The sequence below is a fragment of the Ambystoma mexicanum genome, chromosome 4q (assembly GCF_040938575.1).
Source record: "Ambystoma mexicanum isolate Mex_15411 chromosome 4q, UKY_AmexF1_1, whole genome shotgun sequence".
NCBI classification, from domain to species: Eukaryota; Metazoa; Chordata; class Amphibia; order Caudata; family Ambystomatidae; genus Ambystoma; species Ambystoma mexicanum.
In genome coordinates this window covers 323896224-323915819 of record NC_090928.1, presented here as the reverse complement: position 1 = coordinate 323915819, position 19596 = coordinate 323896224, and the positions used below count along the sequence as shown (strand labels likewise).

The 19596-nt window shown below is 47.8% G+C and overlaps 1 protein-coding gene across 5 annotated transcripts in view; it reads right to left on the bottom strand.

The window, feature by feature from the left end:
• The window catches only part of BIRC6 (baculoviral IAP repeat containing 6), a 3097233-nt gene that overhangs the window by 2002522 nt on the left and 1075115 nt on the right, over nt 1-19596 (bottom strand). For 3 of the 5 annotated variants that reach the window (XR_011268132.1, XM_069607902.1, XM_069607903.1), the window contains exon 27: nt 13414-13446. The exons of the other annotated variants lie outside the window; for them this stretch is intronic. Coding sequence is in view for 2 of the 3 variants with exons in the window: in XM_069607902.1 (XP_069464003.1) it covers nt 13414-13446 (33 nt within the window). In the remaining variant the exon portion in view is untranslated. The remainder of the gene's footprint in view (nt 1-13413; nt 13447-19596) is intronic. 5 annotated transcript variants of the gene reach the window in all.

The window sequence follows — 19596 nt, the reverse complement described above, 5'->3', positions numbered from 1 at the left end:
CCAAGGGTTCGTTGAGATGTAAGTCCGACGGTACCTTGGGCATGAAGGAGGGTGCGTCCTGAGCACTACCCTCGTGTCGTGAAAAGTCAAGTACGGGGCCTTGCAGGAAAGGGTCTGGATCTCTCCCACCCGTCGTGCGGAGGTGATGGCCACAAGAAACGCTGTTTTCCACGACAGAAACTTCAACGGGGCCGAGTGCAGAGGCTCGAACGGAGGTCCCATGAGCTTGGTCAGCACCTCGTTGAGCTCCCACACCGGGGCCGGAGCCTTCACCGGCGGGAACGATCTGAACAGTCCCTTCATGAACTCTTGCACCAGACGATGAGACCAAAGGGACGTCCGCCCCGTGGTTCTGGTGTATCGGGAGATCGCAGCAAGATGAATCTTGGACGCATGTGCAAGTCCAGCTTTGGCCGGCGTCAGCAGGTACGGCAGTACCTGGGGAGCCGTAATCCGTAGAGGGTTAATCTTCTGTGCGTGGCACCAAACAGAGAACCTCTTCCATTTGTGTCCGTAGCATTTAAGAGTCGAGGACGCCCTGGCCTTTGCAAGAACCTCTCTGCAGTCGGCCGGTATGTCGTATCCTCCAAACTCTAGCGCTGCAGGAGCCAGGCCTGCAAGTTCAGCGATTTCGGATTGTGGTGGAGGATGGCGCCTCCTTCCCTGGAGAGTAGATCCGCGTCCACCGGCAGCTTGATTGGCGGGGACGTTGACAAGTCCAGGAGGTCCGGGAACCATATCTGCCTCGGCCACGCAGGTGCGACGAGGATCATCCTGCACCATGACCTCTTGAGCTGGTTGACGAGCCGGATTAGCAGTGGCAAAGGAGGGAACGCGTAGAAGAACAGGCCCTCCCAGGGGAACGAGAAAGCATCGCCCATGCTCCTCGCCTGGGGAAACCTGCTGGCGAATCTCCGGCACTTGGAGTTCGTCGCCGTCGCGAACAGGTCGATCTGGGGTGTGCCCCACCGTCGGAAGAGGCGATCCACTAGATCCTGCCGTAGTTCCCACTCGTGGCACGAGCGCAGCTCCCTGCTGAGTGAGTCGGCGATGGTATTTTTTATCCCTGCCAGATGAAACGGCACCAGAAACATCCTTTGGGCGACGGCCCAAAGCCACAGGTCCTGCGCTTCCTTGGACAGTGCTGGGGACCTGGTTCCGCCCTGTTTCCTGATGTAAAACATGGTGGTGGTGTCGTCGGTGAAGATCCTCACCACCTTGCCCTTGAGGGACGGTAGGAAGGACCTGAGGGCCCAGAACACTGCACGGAGCTCTAGGACGTTGATATGGAGGGACTTCTCCGTCGGGAGCCAGAGGCCTCTCGCGTGCAGATTTTCGGTGTGCGCTCCCCACCCTTCCAGGGAGGCATCCGTGGTCACTGTCTCCTGGTGGTCTGGGGTCCGGAAGTTCATGCCCACCGTCAGATGCGCGCGGGTGCCCCGCCACCGGACCGCTCGGCGGAAACTCTAGTCGAGTGTGATCCTCCCCTCGAAGCCACCCGTCGTTTGGATCCAGCGCGCGTGCAGGAACTCCTGCAACGGGCGCATCCGGAGCCTGCACATGGGAATGAGGTAGATGCAAGAAGACATCATTCCGAGGAGGGACTTGATGGACCTCACCTTGGCCGCGTCGGAAGCCAACATCCGCTGTACCTTGCCCAGGATGGACCTGGTCCTTTCCTCCGACGGGGAGGCCAGAAGGGACACTGTCGAGCTTCGCTCCCAGAAACAGTGCGTTTTGCGCGGGTACCAGGTGGGACTTGGCGTAGTTCACGGAGAATCCCAGGTCCGTGAGAAGTTGGACGGTCCTTGCCGTGTGCTCCACGGCGAGCTCCCTCATCTTGGCTCGGATGAGCCAGTCGTCCAGGTAGGGGTAGACGTGGATCCCCTTGCGGCGCAGCTGCGCCGCCACCGGTGCAAGGCACTTGGTAAATACCCTGGGTGCCGACCGTAGTCCGAAGGGGAGGGCTTTGAACTGGTAGTGACGCCCTTGGACCACAAATCTGAGGAATTTTCGGTGCCCCTTTAGGATGGGAATATGGAAGTAGGCATCCTCCAAATCCAACGACGACAGGAAGTCTCCTTCCTCCAGCTGACCCAGGACGTGCTGGAGGGTGACCATCCGGAACTTCTGTGCCTTGATGAACTTGTTCAGACGTCGCAGGTCTAGGATGGGGCGCCATCCTCCCGTCTTCTTCTTCACAAGGAAGTATCTCGAGTAAACTCCGGAGCCCCGAAGCCTCTTTGGGACGAGTTCGATGGCGCCCTTCCTGAGCAACGCCTTTACCTCCAGGAGAAGCTGAGGGATGTGAAGCTCTCTCCTGGCCACGGGGGGGACGCGCGGGCACCTTCTTTGAAACTCGAGCGCGTGGCCCCGGGCCAAGGCGTCCAGCACCCAACCGTCGGTGGATATGGACTCCCACACGCTGACGAAGCTCGCCAGCCGGCCTCCCACCGGGGTGCTTCGGTGGGGGCCCGACCCCACGGCCGGTTCAATCCTGTTTCGACGAGGCTTTGCCTCCTTGACCTCCTTGGCGACGACGGCGGGGTCCTCCAGACTTGCCTCGTCCTCTGTAGGCCTCTTGAGACGATGAGCGGGCCACTTGACGGTAGGTAGAGAAACTGCCGCCGGAACCTTTGGAGGCGCCCTTGCCTCCGCTGCTCCGAAAGGGCGTCTGTCGTTGCTGTAGAACCCCAAGGGCCCGGGCCGTCTCAGTGTCCGCTTTAATGGCCTGAAGGGAATCGTCCACTGTTTTCCCAAACAGGTTGTTCCCATCGAACGGCATGTCCAGGACTCTGGTCTATACGTCTTGACGGATGTCCGTAGCCTTGAGCCATCCACGCCGCCTAAGGCACACGCCGTTGCCCAACCGGCGAAACCCAGTGTCAGCGATGTCCGTCGCAATAGTGATGGCGTGGTCCGACGCCACCTCACCTTCCTGTAGGATCTCCAGGGCATCCGCCCTCTTGTCGTCCGGTAGGAAGTCCAGCAGGGGAGCCAGTTTGTACCATAGCTCCCTGTCGTAGCGGGCCACGATAGCCAAGGCGTTGGCCGCTTTAATCGTCGTCGCTGCAGACGAGATGACCCTGCGTCCCATAGCGTCCAATTTCTTTCCCTCGCCGTCCGGTGGGGAAGTCGAAGTGGAGGCCGCAACCCCCCCCCCCCGCTTTCTTCCTGGCCGCCGCGGAGACGACGGAGTCCGGGGTAGGCTGCGTCCGGGACCCGGTACTTCTTTTCGTACCGGTCTCTTCTAGCTGGCGTCGTGGAAGGGTTCTTGAGGAGGGAGAGGCCCTCATCCCAAATGTCGTCCAGTAGAGGCACCGCGAGGACCGTCTTCCTCTTGGCCTCGCGCCGTTGATAAAGGAATCCTTCCTTTTTCTTCTCCTCATGGCAGAGTTGGAAAAGCTCGGATGCCCTGGCGATCATGGAGTGGAACGATCCAATCTCATCGGGCGGAGAGGCCCTGGTGGGAGGTGACGACGGGAGATCCTCGTCGTATACCTCGTTGTCCGTACCCATCGCTGCCGTATCAGTCCCCGTATCATCCCCTCGGGTGGACGGGGAGGAGGGCTGGACGGGTCACGACGGCTGAAAAGGAGGTGGACGGTGAATCCTTCTTTTCTTGGGAGGGGGGAACACCCGAAGGTCCCGGTTCAGGATCCCCCGACGGGAAAGGCTCCTCCGTCGGCAACGGTAGTCTCGTCCTTATCTCTGAGCATAAGGACTGTATAGCCAACAAAATGGCCGCCGAGTTGTCTTGCGGCGCTGGCAGAGGGGAATCCGACGGGCGATCAGGGGCCCCGTCGGCACCCTCGACGCTGTCGTCACCTGCGTCGGGCTCCATCCCGACGGGCCGGTCTTCATCCACGCCAAGGCCGTGGCTTAAGACCTCGATCAGCTCTTCCTCTGAAGCCGAATCTACGACGACGCCCTGCCCCCCCCTTTTTCTTCCCTGCCGGGGATTTCACGGGGGTCCTATCGATGGGCACAAAAGAGGACTCCCTCCGAGGTGGCAGGGAGACTCTTAGCCCCCGAGGTCGCCACCACTGGTGTAGCCTCCACAGGCTGAGCCAGGGCCGCCGCAACAGTATCGATAGAGGGCTTGGCCGGATGGATTAAGGCCTTCACCACCTTAGGTGCGCTCACCGCCTTATCCTTGAGGGGGGGGGGGACACTGCCTCGCTCCCCCTCCGATGGGGCCTTCGAGCTCGACCGGGGCGTCTCCAGGAGCTTCGCCGGGTGCTCGCCCTTCCTCTTACCCGACCCAGAGCGTTGGCTCGTGGCTGAAGGTGCCGGGGGGGTGCGCCCTGCCTGGCGCCCGTAGAGCCCGACCGTTCGGCGCTCCCGGTGCCAGCGGACTCGCGGTGCTTGGCCTTGTGTTGGACCCCCGTCGCCGGGGCGTCCTCAAAGGTCTTAGAAGACTCCTCGGATTTCTTCCTTTTCTTCTCGCCTGACGGGCTCTTCCCTTCCAGCCAGTTGGCGAGGCGTTGGTGGCGGTCCTTCATGGTCCGCTCCGACATATTGCCGCAAAACGCACAGTCCTTCTCCACGTGCGTCTTGTCCTCATGTAAGCAGTAGAGACAAAAGGAGTGTTCGTCCTCCTTAAAGATGTTCTGCAGCTGGCATCCAGGGCAGACCCTGAACAGCTTTCCGGGCGTCGAGCTTCCTTTCTCCTGGGCCATGTCCGGCCTGAGAAGCTTCTGGAGTCCTCCAAAACGTAGCTCAACGAAATCTTCACCCTTGAGGGGCGCAGACGAATCCGACACGGGTCCCCGTTGATCGGATGGAGAGTCGGTGGAGCTTGAGGCTCTTTTGACTGGAAAAAACGAAGTTTTGAGAAAAAACGTGAACAATTAGCACTAACGCTCGAGAGCAATAGCACGAGGATCCCAACACATGAACGTGCGGTAAAAATCTGAAGATGGCTGCCAGAGGCGGTGCTTAGGTAGAGGGCAGTCATTGGCTGTGGTCAGTATGACGCAGAGACCAGTGATTGGTTATTACTACGAAAGACAGATCAGAAACGAAACCGATACTGGTTTTTTCTTTACCGAGGATTCCCAGCCAGACGACGGGGAATATTCATGAGCATGTGAATCCATGCCAGACCCCATGCTGGAGAACAATACAAATAGAGACGCCATGTCCCATGACCTTAGTTCCACCCTTTTTCCACTGGTACTCTGACACGGAGGGTGCACAAAACCAAGGTGTACTAGCAGTCCACCAAGTGGGGTAGGTTGGGAGGGTGATGAATCCATGAAAGAAACATCCACCAGAAAGAAAATGACCTACAGCAATACATTGATGGAGGGAAGAGAGCAAGGACACCAGGTAAACCAGAAAACCGAGACTGCACTACCAAGTCCAAGCAGAAATGTTTAGCAAACATGTGCAGAGATGCCCAAGTAGTTGCCTGGCAAATGTCCAGAACAGGAACTCCAAGTTGCAGAGCTGAGGTAGCAGACAATACTCTGGTGGCATGAGACCTGTGACCTTCGGGCACATCCCTGCCAGATGGTAACATTCCGAGATGAGAGGTAAACCCACCTTGACAAGTTATGTTTGGTCACAGCCCTGACAGACGCAGAGTAGCTGAGGGCCGTAGCAGGTCCAGCCGATGGAATGGTTCCTCTGCCTTGGAAAGGTGAGGCAGAGGAAAAAAAGGAAGATGAATCTTTTGAGAAAGGTGGAAATTAGAGACCACCTTCACGAGGACCGCCTAAATCAAGGTAACCTTTTCTTTGGAGAAAACCAAATATGGAATTTTAACTGATAGCACCTGAAGCACTCTCACCAGTCTAGCGGAAGTGATGGAGACCAGGAAAATCATCTAAAGGGTCAACAATCTTGGAGAACAAAAATATAGGGGCTTGGAGCACCCATAAGAAACAATCATTCCAAGCTGAAACAAACTGGCATGAGGGAAACCGATTACACAATCCCTGCAAACATTGCACAACTGTGGGGATAATTAAGAACATACTTGGTTCCAGAGTTCACTTGAAAACTGAAATGCCAAGATATCCCTTCGCATTGCCAATCATAAAGTCTGTCTGGGACAAAATAAAAAGCAAAAAAATCTAGAAAAGAGAATATGGAACAGGTAAAAAATAAAAAGTCCAGATCCCCCTCACAGCACCAAAATGTGCACTTGCACCGCATGCATACATGCATGCATGCATACATATATGGATTTGGTGGCGGATCTTGGAGCAGAGAGGAGCACATCCATTACGTCCTAGAATAAATCCCCAGTCCTTATACCTCAAGGATTCAGCAGCTAAGTACGAAGGTTAAGGCTGGTGAGGTTCCGATGGCGGAATATTACTTCTGATTCAGTGAGATCTGCTAAACGTGGAAGGCGCCAGGGAGGGCAGATCGACATATCCAACAACTCCGGGTATCCCGTTCACTGGTCCCATTTCAGAGCACTAAACATCATGGAACGGAACAGGCACAGTCTACTGAGAACCAGCAGAATGACCACAATCTGCAAGAATGCATAGGTTGTTGGAATCTCATACACCCATCAAAACCCTGTCGTGGCACTCCCTGGAGAAGAACCATTTCACTTCCTGTTCACACTGGAAGCAAGGAGGACCACCTGAGGAGTCCCCGCAAGGGAGAAAACTTCCTCCATAACTTCCTGACAGAGCTCGCAGTTGTGGGAGGTCGAAGTTTGTCTGCTGAAGACATTAGCAATGACTTTCTCCCCATCTGCGAAAATAGTTGCCGTCAGAGACCAGTTACCCAGAGCGCAGAACCACAGTTGCATTGCGTCTCTGCACAGAGGCAAGGAGACAACACCACCCTATTTTTTTGGAGGTAGTGCATGATCATTGAATTGCCCGTCAGGAACAGTACAGTCTTGCCCCATATCAAAGGCAGAAAAGGGACCTTGGTCAGCTTTATCGCTCAATTCCAGCAAATGTATGTGTTCCCTGCAGTCTGGCAGACTACATGTCGCTTTAGGGAGAATTCTCTCTTTAGGCTGAATTTCCTAACCTAGTGAGTCCCCCAGCAGCTTTGCTGGATTTCTGGCGTTTGTTTTTTTCCTCCTGCCAAGAGTGAGACACTTTCTCCCACTCTTGGACATGATTTATGGTATTCCTTTGACTGGTAATGTGTTTTATGGACTATGGGGTCCTTTACTCCATAGGGTCTCATGTGTTTTTACTATGTGTGTTACACAGCACCCTCCATGCAGTAACACAGGGGTGTCGTAGTGACACCCCACCATAAACTCCATACCCTGGGACTGACTACTGTCTCCCAGGGCATGTAAAGTCACCATTGGCTTTACTAGTCCCAAATTATTAGCAGAAACCAGTACAAACCATCATATTGTGGATGTACTGGTCGGGGCAATCCGGTTGCCCCGTGGTCTGTTAGTCGAGGGGGCACGTCTCCGTCCCCCCTGATCGAGTTTTGGCTGGTGGCAGTGGAAACTACTTTTTATATTCGACCGCAAATATTTTACTATGGGATTTTCCCATTGTTCGAGGCTACCAACTTGAATTATTTAATTCTGATAGCCTCGAACATACCGCTGGTTTATTTAATTAATATTAATTCTCCGGTTGGTATTTTTTGCCAAGACTCGATTCTAAAATGGTGTTGGTGTTCTCTTCTGTGACTCCAAGTCGAGCCCTTTGTTCCACTTTTTGGCGGGCTTCTCCACAGAAGCCTCCAAAAGTGCTGCCACTCTGTCTGGGTACCACACGGGGTGTGGGAAGGGGTTTAGGAACCCTGGACCGAGTTACCTTTGTAACTCAGGTCGCACTCTTGTGTGATTGGCCCAAGTGGTGAGCCAGCCGGCTCACCACTTAGCATGTTTGAGTGACAGCTAGGCTGAGTGAATGGGGGTTCTCTGCATAAAAGCAGGGCTTTGGGGACTGGAACTTCAGAAGTCGCCACAGGACCTGAGAATCCGACGAGGGAGAAGCTGAGCGGACCGAACACGACGACACCACCGGTGGAGCCCTGCGGAACAGACTCACCACTTCCCGACGACAGAGAAGATCTCCCGGCTGGAGAGGCTTCTTCCCCTGACTGGTGAGCACAACCAGTTTACCCTTCCTTCTTCGCACCCCAGCCCGGTTTGTGGTCGAACTGCCCGTGCCAAGCACCCCGGCAGCCGGATAGCCACTCACCACTGAACCGCGAATCACTGACCGATCCTTATACCTGAGAAACTCTGCGGCTGGTTTCTTCCCTGGCAGTGCAACAGACTCCGGTCTTCCTCCACAACGAGATCCTCTCTTCCCCCGGACGAAGCACCGACTTGCACCCGCTGCCAGGAATAACTGCCCCCGCTGGAGTGTTCTCACCACTTTAAGGTACCGTGTCCGCCAGGCCCCCCTTTCTAAAGATTGCAACAAGGTAATAATAACTCCTTAACCTTCTGAACTGGGCTGGCCGCCTTGACCCTCTAACTGGTCCCTTTCTTGGTCCAACTCCTTTTGGAACCGTTAAGAGACGTTTGTGCACTGCAACCGTGTGACCTTGGACACATTTCGTTTTGATCCTCCTAAAGCGGATCCAGCCTATTGACTCTGAATTCACGGTGTTACTTTGCCTTTCCCTTTGTGTGTTCGTGAAAAAGTGTTGGGATCTGTTTCAATGTATTCTCTGCTTTTCTCTCCCTTTTTAAAACAAATTATTAGAGTGCCATCTACGTTAAGCGCTCACCGCTGTCTGAAAATAAGTGGGGCTTTACTTAAGACTTGTCTAATGTTCTTTTAAGGGAGTGTATATCTTTTAGTGACCGTGTTTTTGAATTGCTTATTAGTGCCTGTGTGATGTGGTTTTAAATAAATAATTATATCTCTTTTACACCAAAGCCCTGGTCAGTGTTTGCTTGTTCTACTGTGTTCTCTTGACCTATTGTGAATACTCTGTATACTGCCTAACTCTTCTTGAGGGAAGTCTGACTGCTCAGCCACAGCTACCAAGTGAATCTGTGTGGTACAGACTGCTACCAAGTGGGTTTACTGCCAAACGTCTGTAGTCCTAAATCTTTTGCAGTGGTCCCAGAGGGAACTGCACAGGTTTCTACCTAACAACGTTCCAACAGGTGAGCGTCCTGACCTGCCAGACATGTGACCGAATAGATCCAGTTGAGACCAAAGCTGTTAAAACAAGGTCCCTTTGAGTAGCTTGTTTCACTGGGACCACCACTGCAGGATTCTGGACACTTTTGCAGAGATCTGAGGTGCATCCCTAAAACTAGGACCACTGACAGCTGATAAGCCACTGTAGCGACCTCATGCATACCAGAGCCCCCTGCACTACAAGAATGCAGGTGGTCATAAAACCCAGCAAGCACAGAAATGCTGAGGCTGAAACAGTCTCCTGTGATTGGAGGTCATGGACAGTCTTGGCGATGTTGGCCATTCAATCCGCACATCTGTATGTCAGTATCCAAGCTCTGCCAAACTTGAGACTTCCTCAAGTTCAGGGAAAAGCCCAACTTGTGCAACAGAATGACTAAAGGAGATAAGACTCCAGTCGCGCTTTCACTGGTTGCAATTGTATTTGTTGGATAATGGGTATAAATAGGTATAAATAATGCCTTTTAATTATGGTATGTATACACTTGTGTCTTTCGCAGTTCTTTGAAACCTAGCCTATATTGAGTTCATTAGGTTAATAGATCCGATGTAGGAGGAACAATTGAATTGGTATTCATTCAGTTGCTGTCTTCCTTATTCATATTAGGTCGCATTAGAACGATTTTAATTTTGCTGGAAATGTACAAAATGGAAGAATATCATACATTTAATTATTAGGTTATTCATTGAGCGCCAACCTTGCTTCAGGAAGCAACAGGGCACTTTACAATCCTAGGGGAGAGAACAAGGTTAGGGAGCATAGAAACAAGGAAGTTGGGATACAACAGCAATGTATCAACAAGTAACCAGGGGAGGAAACAGTGGGTATCAGATCTCACAGTCTCAGGTAGGGTGGGCAGTGGAGAGTGTATGGGGATTGGTGTAAATCTTGGTGTTAGAGAGTAGCCATTCCTTGAAGAGGCTGGCAAGCTCAGTTACTAAAGAGATGCTGAGTTTCTCAGGGTGTTAGCTGGGGGATTTCACAGCGACATCCTTGTAGATGAGAAAGCACGATTTAAAAAAGATACAGGCTTGCAGCGGGAGCTGGTGCAGTTTGAGGAAGGTCAAGGTGATGGTCGAATTTGCAGAGTCATTTGATGAGTCGTGCTGTAGCATGCAGGACATCTCGGGGGAGCCAGGGTAGCTCCCGGTAGGCCTTCCAAAAGTGCATGCCAACATCCAAGCAGGTGAAGTTCTTTTCTGAGATGAAGGGATTGATTTTTCACAGGAGAGAAGGTTGGTTCCAAGCCGTTTGTGTCTTCCTTGCTATGCGCTGTTTGAAGGAGAGGGGTCTGTCGTTGTCAAACCCAAGTGATTGACGCAGGTGGCCAGCTGGGGTGTGAAGCCCTCGAGGTGCATAGCAGAGAGCGAGGTCCAGATGTCCAGGTGTTTGGTGTTGTTGGTCAGCAGTAGCAATTCAGTCTTGGAAGGGTTGTGCTTCAGGTAGCACTGGATAGCCACAACTGCATTATGAGAGGCAGGCCTTGGCCCTGTGGATGTCTTCGAAAGGAGAATATCTTGACTGTGTATTGGTGGATGTTGAATGGAGTAAGGAGGGTTCCAAGCAGCCCCATGTAAAGATTGAAGATCACAGGGGAGAGGATGGATCCTTACAGGACTCAACAGGAGATGGGTAGAGTTGGTCATCTGGAGGAATCCATTTGTACAAACTGGTGGCGAGTAGCAAGGCATGATTTCAAACCAGCCGACCATCTCACTGATCCCCATGCAGCAACGTAGATTTTCAATAAGTCTCTGGTGGTCAACTGTCAAATGCTGTTGAGAGGTCAAGGAGAACCTGGAAGCAAGGATGGTTTTCATTGAGGATTTTAAGGGCATCTTCAATCACATTGATGGCAGTGGTTTCTGTGCTGCATCTGGGACGTTAAGTTGCTTACCTTTGGGACAAAAACGGTAGCATACCAAGGGGCCATACTCTGGACACACTGTTCTCATATGTGCTAGTCCATGACCAGTAAAACATTTTTGTTGAAAATTCCAGTGTGCTTTTGTCCCCCTTATAAATTGGTCACAGGACAAAGAAAACAAATATCATGAAGCAGCCATTTTGCTCCTGTTCAGGGACAATGTGGCTATCATTGGGGTAAAACATCTACACTGGTGCAGCCTCCATAAAGTAGGGGAGTTGATAACAGACTAATTGGATGCATGATAGAAACTCACCAAAGGACAACATGGGACACATCTGCGGTAACCCTGCACCGGTAGCTTATAGGAACACAAGGCAGCATTTGGAAAACTGAGTTGTAGTCTCCAATGAGACTTCGGAAATATCAGGATATCAAAAAGTACAATCTTTTAGCTCCATGTCAAAAGGCCGGTAGGAAGTATCTAGGAGGAGAAGTAATCTACACATTGCAAAAAAGAGAAATTAAAAGAAGTAGTGATTACCGCAAACAGTGGCTGGTGGTATACAGTGCTATATAAGACCATATTTATCCAATCTTATCGATACATGTTTTCAAATGGTCAATGTTAAAATTGGCAAGGAATACATTGGGTTGTGGAATCAATCTGGGATCAAAATTAAGATTGGATCAGCAGGATCTAAAAGCAGCTGCTGCTTATCCAGCATTAACCAGTAAGCAGGAGCCATCACTGTTAATGAGAGCGTGCACAAAGCGTTCTGTGAAATCTAACTTCCATTTAAGATGCACACTTAAGAGTTTGTCCAGTATGAATGATCCCCTTACTCTTTATAGGTCATGTAGATTTGTCCTCATGCTACTTTACAGGTTGTCTCAAATGCACAGAGTTATTGTCACATAGGTATGTTTTTTAGGAATCAGTTGACCTGAGAAGACACAAGTAGCTCTGACAGTTGTTGGTGTCAAATTAACAAGTGGATTCTGGGATACAAGTAGGAGAAATAGATCGCAATACCCCTGCATTTTGAACGCAGTCAAGGCACTAATATTGTGGGCGTTTTTAAATTACCTCCCACAATTTCCTGCAGGTCATTGCAACTAGTAACTAATTAGTAGGCCTTGAAAATTCTTCAAAATACCAATAGGCTTGCAGGGTAAATTCCATATTTTACATACTCGACCTAACAGAAATGCACTCATACCAGGGTGACTGGTGACAAAATATTGTCCAGTGCTTTCTCTAAAAGGAAGCATGACCCACAAGCACTCTTCATAGTTGGTGAAATGCTGCCACCCAAAGGACAGCCATGCACAGTAAAACCTACAGCGGTAAATGGCAAATGTTTCAGACATCACCTTACTCAATAGCAAGGCCAAGTACCATACAAATGGTATTTGCCCTTCATAAAAATCTCTTGGCCAATGCAAGTGGGCTAGTAGATTTTGCAAGCCCTCTGTATTTGAAACACAAAATGTTTTGTTCTGGCAAATTGGTTTTGCTTTGCTGAAAAGAACCTCCCTGGCTGAATAGGCCTCCTACTTACCAGGTAAAGATATCTGGAAATCAGCCCGATTGGCTGAAAGAGCCCAAGCATGGCAAAGGCATGTAGCGTCCCTATACTTATTCAGCCCCAATGGCTCCTAGTCCACCGCGTTTAAAAGGTGTACTGTCTATTGATTTGCATATCGATAGCCATATTGGTTTGGCTCCTTTCATCACAAACCATGAGCCAAAAATGAACAGTAGTCTACAGCATCACCTAGAAGGGAAATCCAATTGTAGCATTGAAGTACCACCTACTGCATAACATTCCAATGCCAAAATTAAGAGGATAGGCAAGATTCATCAAGGAAGAGCAGTGATAAATGAACGTGATAAATATGTAAGGCACATTTCAATTCTTGCATGAAAGAGTTAAAGGAGAACATCAGCAATCTTGCATTCACTAAACTCTAATTGTGCCCAGGCTTTTAAGCAAAGGTATGACTCACTTTTCGATTAAGGCATCTGCAGAAGCCAGCTGCTACCAGCAGTTGAAGTAAAATATGCAGTAATGGCTTAACTAGCAGCAGCATGTGCGATGTCCAGATATGCACACTTTTTTTTAAAGCAATAACTAACTTTATATGAAAACACATAACAAAGCAACTAAGAAGCAACTTTTCTCGTATGACACTTTGCTTAAAGGTTATCAACCAGGAACAAACCTTTAACAGCTTCTCGAAAAAGGAGTTAAAATTAGATACACCAACTTTAATCGGGGTTCAATAAAACAGATGTGACATGGTGCATCTACCTAGGGTAAAACAACTTTGAAAAAACATACGGTAGACTTGTAAGGAATAACATTAGCAAATCGAACAGTAAATCTAATTTAAAAAAAAAATAGACTGAAGCACAGCACTACCTTTATTTGCTAAACCAGAAGAATTTGCACATCCTAAAAAACAAAAACAAAATAGTGCGATAAATAGTCTGTAAAGTAAGCAATATAAAAAAAAAAAAGTGTACAGCATCCGCAAGTATGGATAAAAAAACCAAAACAAAAAAAACCGACAGAAAACATGACTAGCTGTTTTTAGTTAAGGTTGTTCGTAAATATGGGAGTGCAATTGTAATGAAATATGTCCACTGTTAAAAAGTTATTTGGAGACATTGTACAATGCAAACTGCTATGGTTTTACCTTCCACCCCTGTAACCCATTTATACGGACATTATCAAACTGCAAATAAACCATGTTTAAGAATGTTTAGTGCAGCCCAGTGGCAATAAAAAGCTATGCTCTAAATGCAACTGCATTATTAAAAATATAATCCAGCCAGAAAATGGATTCCAGTGATTAATACCAATTGCAATCCTACTGCTGATTCTGTACAGCAAACTCGATTCATATTCTTAAGACTAGAATAGAGTGTTAAGATTTGAGGATACTAACTAGTAACTTCTGGTAAGGCATATCAATGATTACATTTGATGCTTAACTCAGTGAAGGATAGGAAGAAAGCAAGGAATCTGGTTATAAACTGCCCAATATAGACTATCCACATTGGTGCCAATTACATGACATTGTGACACATTCTACTGTTCACTATGTGCCAAAAGTACATCATCAAAGAAGCATCTTTTTCATGGGATAAGATGTACAGTGTTACTTACCTGCAACATGATCATATTGCAGAGATTAGTGTGCTTGCAATATACCCGGTTATCAGGCTGGTAATCCCCTGATACAGTTCAAACGTGTTGCAATAGTTAATAAAAAAAAATGCAGTCACTACTAGAAACTATACACCTACTTCTGGTCCAGATGCCAATGGGACAAAACGTTGGGTTCAGATTCCAACAGGTTGCAGTGCCTCTATCCGAACAGGTTGAGCCTCACAGCAGGGTGGACAGTAGGGTTGCATGTAAATCTATGACACACTAATGCTGGAAGACTGGAAATGCATGCAACTCCTTCTCCAGCATTGAATCTTTAACAGATTCACAGGCTGTTAATGGATTACAAACATGGCACAATACCCATAGAAAAGGAAGGCTGAGAAGAACAAGTTACTTACCAACTGGTAACGTTCTTTCGACTGGATGTTCCTCCAACGTATTCCACATCTTTGACATGTAATCTCCACAGCTGCGTTACTTCGGAATTTTTATGGCAATGGGCGTCCTACGTCGATGGCATTGGGTCGATGTCCCTCGAAGGCCTCCGTCAAGGGCAACGTCACCGGATGTGATAAATAGGACGCACGGCACCCACAGCCTCAATTTATGTTTTTTTCCTCCATAACGTGTGACATGCACGTACACAATGCCTGCTTGACTTCACATAGCCTTGAGGGAACGCAAGCTGCAATAGCATAGGAAGTTCTCCAGAGGGGCAGGCTGGGAGGGCGATGTGGAATACGTTGGAGGAACATCCAGTCGAAAGAACGTTACCAGTTGGTAAGTAACTTGTTCTTCGATAGGATTGTGTCCTGCAGCGTATTCTACATCTTTGAGACTCCCAAAGCAGTACCAGAAAATGGAGGAGGGAAAATTTAGAATACCCAATCAGATGGCAGAATAAAGAACCGCTTTACCAAAGGCCATATCTTGACCATGGAGCGCATGCAGGGAGTAATGTTTCACAAAGGTGTGGATAGAAGCCCATGTCGCTGTGTCACAAATATTCCTAGTAGGAACTCCCCGCTGCAGGGCTGTGAAGTAGCCACGGCCCTAGTCGAGTGCGCTTGTAACCCTTCAGGAGGGTCCTTGCCCGCCAAGGTATAACATTCAGTAATGGTGAGGATAATCCACCTGGACATGGTCCGATTGGTAACAGCATACCCCACAAAGAGTTGATCATCCACTCTGACACTTGACATCCTAGAAATAGAAAAGCTCAGAGCTCTCCTAGGGTCCAACCTATGGAGCTGCTCTTCTTTCTTACCAGGAGCAGGAGGATAGAAAGCAGGAAGTACCACTTTATGGCGTAAATGAAACTCAGACACTACCTAAGGTAGAAAGGAAGGACGTACCCTCACAGTACAACCCTGTCCTTGTGGTACACAGTAAAGGGTGGCTTAGATGAAAGTGCCTGCAATACCCTCACTCTGCGAGCGGATGTAACCGCAACCAAGAAAACCGTCTTGGACGACAACAATCTCAAAGGACAAGCGTGCAAAGGTTCAAATGGAGCACCCATTAGGAATTTCAAGACCAAATTCAGATTCCCATACCGACACCTGAAACGGGGACGGCGGGAACACATTAGTAAGCCCTTTGAGAAATTGGGGAATCAAAGGAATCTTAAAATAGGAACATTCTTCAGATGAGCGCTTGAAGATAGACAGCACCACCAGGTAACCTTTAATGGTACCTACTTGAAGGCCCCTGTGGGCCAAAGAAAGGCAGAACGATGGGAATGGAACACTGAAAAGGATCTACATTGTGTCCTCTGCACCAGTGAAAAAACTTACGGCAACAGTATAGGGATTTGGTTGGCGGCCGCCTGGCCGAAAGCATCACATCATCCCGGAGGTCCCAATCCTTATATCTCAAGCTTTCAGATACCAAGCGTGAAGGTTGAGTGTCTTGACCTTTGCATGGAGAACCACCTCCTGTAACACCCCCCCACCCCCTCCACTCGCACGCGCGATAGCATATCTTCTCAGTAGGGAAGACGGCGTGGCAGGCAGATTGACATTTCCAGAAGGTCCGGGTCCCATGCTCTCCTAGCCCAATCTGGAGCATTGAGGATCATGTGGCATCCGAACCTCTGCAACCTCCTTAACACTTGAGGAATAACGGGGACCGGAAGAAACGTGTACAGAAGTGGGAAAGACCAATCCACGACAAACGCATCTCCTAAGGCTCCTCTCAAAGGAAATTCCCTTGAGCAGAATCTCTCGCACTTCCGGTTGGCACTGGTTGCGAAGAGATCTACATGTGGGGTTCCCCAAAGGGCAAAGATCTCCAGAAGGACTTCCTGACCCAACTCCCACTCGTGAGAGACCGTGGTCTGCCTGCCCAGAGCGTCCGCTGCCGCATTCTCCTCTCCGGCCACATGTACTACCGAGAGTGATATTACCTGCTGGATTGCCCAGAACCAGAGCTGCATCGCTTCTCTGCACAATGGGATTGACCCTACCCCCCTTTTTTTGTTGTCGAGGTATTGCATGGCCACTGGTTTGTCCGTCATGATCAGGACACTCTTCCCCCGCACAGATGGCAGAAAAGCCTTGAGGAAGAAGTTTGATAATCACCATGCACACCTATATTTTGAGTGTATATAGTAATGATTCAAAGTAGTTAAATCAGGAATAATAAGTAATTTGAGGTGCAGGGGAGAGGTGCTCAGCCTTGGTATCTAGGCTGGAATACATACATGGAACAATAGTTTCCTATTTAAGGAAACCCGCGTCCCCTGCACACTATCAACAAGAGGCTGAAAGCCTGTATAGAAGTTTTAATAGGTACAGTCAGTAACCTAGTAGTTTTAAGTTTTTAAATAAATTTCATTGCTTTGTTTAGCTCACAAAGTTATTCTTAAATCATCCAATTATTTGACAACTTTTCTGTTTATCCAACAAACAGTAGTTTATTCATTTTATAACAAATCATAAATCACAATTTAATGTGGCCCAACACGTTTCGAGTATCAATTTTCACTCTTCATCAGGGGCAATGTGTTCTGTATTCTTAACATTCAATACAATTTCTGTAGAAAAAAGTAATAAATTAATTATCTAATAATATGTATTCATGTTTATACTTTTGAACCAAAACAAGGTACTTCATTAGTTAGATAGGAGTACAAAAAATGGCACCATCGCGTGTTTTCAACCAATAACATCAGTTTAAGAGATTTAGTCTTGTAACAAAGGATGAACTTATTCACCAAATGCTTGGGAGCCTATTGAGTTTGTAGACAATACCATCAATAGAATCGGAGTGTGATTGGTAACCTATTAAGAAAAAAAGTGGGGAATGGTGTAACAAGATCCTGTTCCTGTGCTATTTAGACATGTAAGAACAAGATCTCCATGGCAACTGTTGACAAGATAATACTTTAAAAGAACTCTTTCCAGATCCCCCTATGATGGCATACAAACGGGGTAGAAACATCAGAGACCAACTGATTAAAGCAGAAAAACCAAAAACAACAACACAGACCACTCATACGAAGCAGAAAAAAGGTACATTCGCCTGTTTACACTGCCAACATTGCAATAATATCATAAAAGGAGATCAAGTGAGACACCCCAACACAGGCAAAAAAATAAATTTGACAGACTACGCAACATGTGATACCAAAAATGTGATTTATGCAATTCGTTGTCCCTGTGGAAAATATTATGTTGGAAAAACTAACCGGAAAGTAAAAGAACGGTGGACAGAACACAAATCCTCCATAAGAACAAAAAATGTGAAGTCACCGGTCTACAGACATTATCGAGATGAAAAACATACCATTTCACAAATGAGAATGCTAGTTCTTGAAGTGGTCCACCCACTCTCAAGAGGAGGTGATATCTCCAAAAAATCTTAGCCCAAAGAGTTGTATTGGATACAAAAACTAGACGCCATATACCCCTTAGGGTTAAATGAGGAATACTATTTGGGTCCATTCTTGTGAGCTTGTATACTTATCTGGAAACACAGCCATGGTACCTCTTCTCTTATTTGTGGATTCCTTTGACCACCCCTGATTTTTAATACCATACAGTTTTTTAATATAATTGATTTTCAATAAGTTCCCTAAATTGTAGCATGTCCAACTACACGTTGTTACCAAAGAGGATGAAAACCCTTCAAATTCTGGGTTCAAATGGAATATAATAGACATAAAATTATTACAAGTGTATACTTTGATTTTTAGAATGTACACCCATTCATGGGTCAGATTCATCTAGAAACACAGTTTTATTTGTGTTCTGATACCATTTTTTGAAAAATGCATGGGAGTCTCTTTTGTATTTAAGACGATTTATCTTATTTTGTTTTTATTACTTGCTCACCAAATTATTATTATTTTGTTGAATATGTATTCTCTCTCACTAACAACACTTAGTTAGGTTGTGGACATACATTGCCCACTCTCCCACTGGTCACAGTGACATTTATTATGTGCAATAACACTTTTTTTCAACACTTTTTTTCAACTATTTCAAGCCTTGAGTAACACACAAACACTCATACACGATCATTTAGTGCATCTAGGGTGCGTCCATACATATACAGATTCATCTACAAACGAGGCGGACTACCACCTTTTGCCTCCCAGTAGGAAAACATTCTGCGTTCTAGCAGATGCTGCCATCGGACATACAGTACGATGGGAAAACAAACTTCAATTCCCATGATTCCCTCTACACGATTATTTCGTGTGAGGTTGGTCGTGTCGACGTCATCACGCAACACGCGCGGGCGACGTCACTCGCGACCATGTTTACACTTAAATCCAATCAGAATTGGAGCTCACAACGTGACGTCATCACGCGCATGCGCGGGTGACGTCACTCGCGACTATAAATATACATACCACTCTTATCCGGCATTCGGGTGCGGATGGAGAATGCCCATACTCTACCTCTTACCAGCAGTCACCTTCTTGTACTGCAAGTATCCTTTAAGGCTACCTTTTCTTAGGCGGCTTGACCTTTTCTTTATAATATAGCCATGCTATTTCTCTTTTTTAGAATACTACAACCAGTACACACTGATGCCTTTAAAAGACTACTGGGGGTGTCCTACATGACACCGTGAAGTGAGTCTAGGTTTTATTCTACACTTCATAAATCACCACGGGTGCTTGGCATTTGTCACCATTGTAGTTCTTACATGTCTAAATAGCACAGGAACAGGATCTTGTTATACCATTCCCCACTTTTTTTCTTAATAGGTTACCAATCACACTCCGATTCTATTGATGGTATTGTCTACAAACTCAATAGGCTCCCAAGCATTTGGTGAATAAGTTCATCCTTTGTTAAAAGACTAAATCTCTTAAACAAATGTTATTGGTTGAAAACATGCGATGATGCCATTTTTTGTACTCCTATCTAACTAATGAAGTACCTTGTTTTGGTTCAAAAGTATAAACATGAA